This window comes from Littorina saxatilis, linkage group LG10 (assembly GCF_037325665.1).
Source record: "Littorina saxatilis isolate snail1 linkage group LG10, US_GU_Lsax_2.0, whole genome shotgun sequence".
Classification (NCBI taxonomy): domain Eukaryota; kingdom Metazoa; phylum Mollusca; class Gastropoda; order Littorinimorpha; family Littorinidae; genus Littorina; species Littorina saxatilis.
In genome coordinates, this window is record NC_090254.1 from 46118613 (window position 1) to 46125762 (window position 7150).

Here is a 7150-nt window from a genome sequence, read left to right on the forward strand (position 1 = left end):
CGTTGCTGTCATTTTAATGTGAAAATAGTTATTGTATTTTGACACAAGAACAATACATGCACGCTGGAGAGTTGGGTGTGTCAACACGGCAGACAGACCCCTGACCCCTGACCCCTGATCCCTGAACACTCCGGACCTGTGTCACCTTGCTCAGGAAATAATCCATCTTTTCTTTGAAAGAAATATCCCAGCCTTTGTTAGAACAAACTGCAGTAGATAACCCAGCCTTTGTCAGAACAAACTGCAGAAGATAACCCAGCCTTTGTCAGAACAAACTGCAGTATATAACCTAGCCTTTGTCAGAACACACTGCAGTAGTTAACCCAGCCTACAGTCTACAGTCTACAGTCTACAGACTACAGTCTACAGTCTACAGCCCACAGTCTACAGTCTAGTCTACAGTCTACAGTCTACAGCCCACAGTCTACAGCCTACAGCCTACAGCCTACAGCCTACAGTCTACAGTCTAGTCTACAGCCCACAGTCTACAGTCTACAGTCTACAGTCCACAGCCCACAGTCTACAGTCTACAGCCTACAGCCTACAGCCTACAGCCTACAGTCTAGTCTACAGCCCACAGCCTACAGTCTACAGTCTACAGTCTACAGCCCACAGTCTACAGTCTACAGTCTAGTCTACAGTCTACAGTCTACAGCCCACAGTCTACAGCCTACAGCCTACAGCCTACAGCCTACAGTCTTCAGTCTACAGTCTACAGTCTAGTCTACAGCCCACAGTCTACAGTCTACAGCCTACAGCCCACAGTCTACAGTCTACAGTCTAGTCTACAGCCCACAGTCTACAGTCTACAGTCTACAGCCCACAGTCTACAGTCTACAGTCTACAGCCCACAGTCTACAGTCTACAGTCTACAGTCTAGTCTACAGCTCACAGTCTACAGTCTACAGTCTACAGTCTACTGCCCACAGTCTAAAGTCTAGTCTACAGCCTACAGTCTACAGCCCACAGTCTACAGTCTACAGTCTACAGCCCACAGTCTAGTCTACAGCCCACAGTCTACAGTCTACAGCCTACAGCCTACAGCCCACAGTCTACAGTCTACAGTCTAGTCTACAGCCCACAGTCTACAGTCTTCAGTCTACAGCCCACAGTCTACAGTCTTCAGTCTACAGTCTACAGCCCACAGTCTACAGTCTTCAGTCTACAGCCCACAGTCTACAGTCTACAGCCCACAGTCTACAGCCCACAGTCTACAGCCCACAGTCTACAGTCCACAGTCTACAGTCTACAGCCCACAGTCCACAGTCTACAGTCTACAGCCCACAGTCTACAGCCCACAGTCTACAGTCTACAGTCTACAGTCTACAGCCCACAGTCTACAGTCTACAGTCTAGTCTACAGTCTACAGTCTACAGCCCACAGTCTACAGCCTACAGCCTACAGCCTACAGTCTACAGTCTACAGTCTACAGCCCACAGTCTACAGTCTACAGCCCACAGTCCACAGTCTACAGCCCACAGTCTACAGTCTACAGTCTACAGTCTACAGCCCACAGTCCACAGTCTACAGCCCACAGTCTACAGTCTACAGTCCACAGTCTACAGCCCACAGTCTACAGTGTACAGTCTACAGTCTACAGTCTACAGCCCACAGTCTACAGTCTACAGCCCACAGTCTACAGTCTACAGTCTACAGCCTACAGCCCACAGTCTACAGTCTACAGTCTACAGCCCACAGTCTACAGTCTTCAGTCTACAGTCTACAGCCCACAGTCTACAGTCTTCAGTCTACAGACTACAGCCCACAGTCTACAGCCCACAGTCTACAGCCTACAGTCTACAGCCCACAGTCTACAGTCTACAGCCCACAGTCTACAGTCTACAGTCTACAGTCTACAGTCTACAGCCCACAGTCTACAGTCTACAGCCCACAGTCTACAGTCTACAGTCTACAGCCCACAGTCTACAGTCTACAGTCTACAGCCCACAATCTACAGCCTACAGTCTACAGCCCACAGTCTACAGCCCACAGTCTACAGTCTACAGTCTACAGTCTACAGTCTACAGTCTACAGTCTACAGCCCACAGTCTACAGTCTACAGTCTACAGCCCACAGTCTACAGCCAACAGTCTACAGTCTACAGTCTACAGTCTACAGCCCACAGTCTACAGCCCACAGTCTACAGTCTACAGTCTACAGTCTACAGCCCACAGTCTACAGTCTACAGCCCACAGTCTACAGCCCACAGTCTACAGCCCACAGTCTACAGTCTACAGTCTACAGTCTACAGCCCACAGTCTACAGCCCACAGTCTACAGTCTACAGCCCACAGTCTACAGCCCACAGTCTACAGTCTACAGTCTACAGTCTACAGCCCACAGTCTACAGCCCACAGTCTACAGTCTACAGCCTACAGCCCACAGTCTACAGTCTACAGTCTACAGCCCACAGTCTACAGCCTACAGTCTACAGCCCACAGTCTACAGTCTACAGCCCACAGTCTACAGTCTACAGTCTACAGTCTACAGCCCACAGTCTACAGCCCACAGTCTACAGCCCACAGTCTACAGCCTACAGTCTACAGCCTACAGCCTACAGCCTACAGTCTACAGCCCACAGTCTACAGTCTACAACCCACAGTCTACAGTCTACAGTCTACAGTCTACAGCCCACAGTCTACAGCCCACAGTCTACAGTCTACAGCCCACAGTCTACAGCCCACAGTCTACAGTCTACAGTCTACAGCCCACAGTCTACAGCCCACAGTCTACAGTCTACAGCCTACAGCCCACAGTCTACAGTCTACAGTCTACAGCCCACAGTCTACAGCCTACAGTCTACAGCCCACAGTCTACAGTCTACAGCCCACAGTCTACAGTCTACAGTCTACAGTCTACAGCCCACAGTCTACAGCCCACAGTCTACAGCCCACAGTCTACAGCCCACAGTCTACAGTCTACAGCCCACAGTCTACAGTCTACAGTCTACAGTCTACAGTCTACAGTCTACAGCCCACAGTCTACAGTCTACAGCCCACAGTCTACAGTCTACAGCCCACAGTCTACAGCCCACAGTCTACAGTCTACAGCCAACAGTCTACAGTCTACAGCCCACAGTCTACAGTCTACAGCCCACAGTCTACAGTCTACAGTCTACAGTCTACAGTCTACAGTCTACAGCCCACAGTCTACAGTCTACAGCCCACAGTCTACAGTCTACAGTCTACAGCCCACAGTCTACAGTCTACAGTCTACAGCCCACAGTCTACAGTCTACAGTCTACAGTCTACAGCCCACAGTCTACAGTCTACAGTCTACAGCCCACAGTCTACAGTCTACAGTCTACAGCCCACAGTCTACAGTCTACAGTCTACAGTCTACAGTCTACAGCCCACAGTCTACAGTCTTCAGTCTACAGACTACAGCCCACAGTCTACAGCCCACAGTCTACAGTCTACAGCCTACAGCCCACAGTCTACAGTCTACAGTCTACAGCCCACAGTCTACAGCCTACAGTCTACAGCCCACAGTCTACAGTCTACAGCCCACAGTCTACAGTCTACAGTCTACAGTCTACAGCCCACAGTCTACAGCCCACAGTCTACAGCCCACAGTCTACAGCCCACAGTCTACAGTCTACAGCCCACAGTCTACAGTCTACAGCCCACAGTCTACAGTCTACAACCCACAGTCTACAGTCTACAGTCTACAGTCTACAGCCCACAGTCTACAGCCCACAGTCTACAGTCTACAGCCCACAGTCTACAGTCTACAGTCTACAGTCTACAGCCCACAGTCTACAGCCCACAGTCTACAGTCTACAGCCTACAGCCCACAGTCTACAGTCTACAGTCTACAGCCCACAGTCTACAGCCTACAGTCTACAGCCCACAGTCTACAGTCTACAGCCCACAGTCTACAGCCTACAGCCTACAGTCTACAGCCCACAGTCTACAGCCCACAGTCTACAGCCCACAGTCTACAGCCCACAGTCTACAGTCTACAGCCCACAGTCTACAGTCTACAGTCTACAGTCTACAGTCTACAGTCTACAGTCTACAGCCCACAGTTTACAGTCTACAGCCCACAGTCTACAGTCTACAGCCCACAGTCTACAGTCTACAGCCCACAGTCTACAGTCTACAGCCAACAGTCTACAGTCTACAGCCCACAGTCTACAGTCTACAGCCCACAGTCTACAGTCTACAGTCTACAGTCTACAGTCTACAGTCTACAGCCCACAGTCTACAGTCTACAGCCCACAGTCTACAGTCTACAGTCTACAGCCCACAGTCTACAGTCTACAGTCTACAGCCCACAGTCTACAGTCTTCAGTCTACAGTCTACATCCCACAGTCTACAGCCCACAGTCTACAGCCCACAGTCTACAGTCTACAGTCTACAGCCCACAGTCTACAGTCTACAGTCTACAGTCTACAGTCTACAGCCCACAGTCTACAGTCTTCAGTCTACAGTCTACAGCCCACAGTCTACAGCCCACAGTCTACAGTCTACAGTCTACAGCCCACAGTCTACAGTCTACAGTCTACAGCCCACAGTCTACAGCCTACAGTCTACAGCCCACAGTCTACAGTCTACAGCCCACAGTCTACAGCCTACAGTCTACAGCCCACAGTCTACAGCCCACAGTCTACAGCCCACAGTCTACAGCCCACAGTCTACAGTCTACAGCCCACAGTCTACAGTCTACAGCCTACAGTCTACAGTCTACAGTCTACAGTCTACAGTCTACAGCCTACAGCCTACAGCCTACAGCCTACAGTCTACAGTCTACAGTCTACAGTCTACAGCCCACAGTCTACAGTCTACAGTCTACAGTCTACAGTCTACAGCCCACAGTCTACAGTCTACAGTCTACAGTCTACAGTCTACAGCCCACAGTCTACAGCCCACAGTCTACAGTCTACAGCCCACAGTCTACAGTCTACAGTCTACAGTCTACAGTCTACAGCCCACAGTCTACAGCCCACAGTCTACAGTCTACAGTCTACAGCCCACAGTCTACAGTCTACAGTCTACAGCCCACAGTCTACAGTCTACAGTCTACAGCCCACAGTCTACAGTCTACAATCTACAGCCCAGAGTCTACAGCCCACAGTCTACAGTATACAGCCCACAGTCTACAGTCTACAGTCTACAGTCTACAGTCTACAGCCCACAGTCTACAGCCCACAGTCTACAGTCTACAGCCCACAGTCTACAGTCTACAGTCTACAGCCCACAGTCTACAGCCCACAGCCCACAGCCCACAGTCTACAGTCTACAGTCTACAGCCCACAGTCTACAGTCTACAGTCTACAGCCCACAGTCTACAGCCCACAGTCTACAGTCTACAGTCTACAGCCCACAGTCTCCAGCCCACAGTCTACAGCCCACAGTCTACAGTCTACAGCCCACAGTCTACAGTCTACAGCCCACAGTCTACAGCCCACAGTCTACAGTCTACAGCCCACAGTCTACAGTCTACAGTCTACAGCCCACAGTCTACAGCCCACAGTCTACAGTCTACAGTCTACAGTCTACAGTCTACAGCCCACAGTCTACAGTCTACAGCCCACAGTCTACAGTCTACAGTCTACACTCTACAGCCCACAGTCTACACTCTACAGTCTACAGTCTACAGTCTACACTCTACAGCCCACAGTCTACAGTCTACAGTCTACAGCCCACAGTCTACAGTCTACAGTCTACACTCTACAGCCCACAGTCTACAGTCTACAGTCTACAGCCCACAGTCTACAGTCTACAGTCTACAGTCTACAGTCTACAGCCCACAGTCTACAGTCTACAGCCTACAGCCTACAGTCTACAGTCTACAGTCTACAGCCTACAGCCTACAGTCTACAGTCTACAGCCCACAGTCTACAGTCTACAGTCTACAGCCTACAGTCTTCAGTCTACAGTCTACAGTCTAGTCTACAGCCCACAGTCTACAGTCTACAGCCCACAGTCTACAGCCTACAGCCTACAGTCTACAGCCCACAGTCTACACTCTACAGTCTACAGTCTACAGTCTACACTCTACAGCCCACAGTCTACAGTCTACAGTCTACAGTCTACAGCCCACAGTCTACAGTCTACAGTCTACACTCTATAGCCCACAGTCTACAGTCTACAGTCTACAGCCCACAGTCTACAGTGTACAGTCTACAGTCTACAGTCTACAGCCCACAGTCTACAGTCTACAGCCTACAGCCTACAGTCTACAGTCTACAGTCTACAGCCTACAGCCTACAGTCTACAGTCTACAGCCCACAGTCTACAGTCTACAGCCTACAGTCTACAGTCTACAGCCTACAGCCTACAGTCTACAGTCTACAGTCTACAGTCTACAGCCTACAGTCTACAGTCTACAGTCTACAGTCTACAGCCCACAGTCAACAGTCTACAGCCTACAGCCTACAGCCCACAGTCTACAGTCTACAGTCTACAGCCCACAGTCTACAGTCTACAGTCTACAGCCCAGACTGTGTTTGTGACATGGTGAGTGCAGAAAGTACGTACACTGTACCACTGATGGGGGCAGAAAGTACGTACCACTGATGGGGGCAGAAAGTACGTACCACTGATCAAAATCGCTTATTATGGAACACCAATCAGGCGCGTCCGTCAGTTTAGTGTCGGATTGCGCATGCGCAGCATCAGTTTTGTTTCAAGTTGTGTTTCAACGGAACTGCACAGGGTATTGTTTCTGTAAAGAAGTAAGACCGCGGAGAGGTTTTCGCCAAATCAACATTTTTTTTCGAGAGCAGAAAAAACTTATGGAGAAAAAGCAATGTATTTGTCAAGACCAAACTGCAGTGTCCTGTTCTGAGCCCGCTGGAAAGTAAATTGCCTTAAAACGATCCGCAAAGCAACAAGCCTTCTGTTCTTACAGGGGTGGGACATCTGAGAAATATTCCATCTCTTCTTGTTGCCACGACAATTTTCTTTCTTTCGTATAATTATTTTTTTCCAAATATTACTTGCTCTCCTTTTAAACACGAGCTTTCTGATTGCACTAGAAGAAGTGGGAAACAAATCCCGCCCTCAGTCTGTCAGAACACAGACAGTGGCTGCCTCGTTCCTTTCTGTGCGTGCCACCCCTCCCCCCCCTCCAATACCCCCCTCCGCCTTTCTGTTCACGCGTGGCCCCACTCCCCCCCCCACTCCCCCCCCCTCCGCCTTTC

General features: G+C 50.1%; 1 protein-coding gene across 1 annotated transcript in view; it reads left to right on the plus strand.

Annotated features, from left to right (window-relative positions):
- The window catches only part of LOC138977891 (uncharacterized), a 9305-nt gene extending 2781 nt beyond the window's left edge, over positions 1–6524 (plus strand). The window contains exon 4 of the mRNA XM_070350499.1: positions 5703–6524. Within this exon, the coding sequence (XP_070206600.1) occupies positions 5703–6524 (822 nt within the window). The remainder of the gene's footprint in view (positions 1–5702) is intronic.
- Positions 6525–7150: the final 626 nt, after the last annotated feature.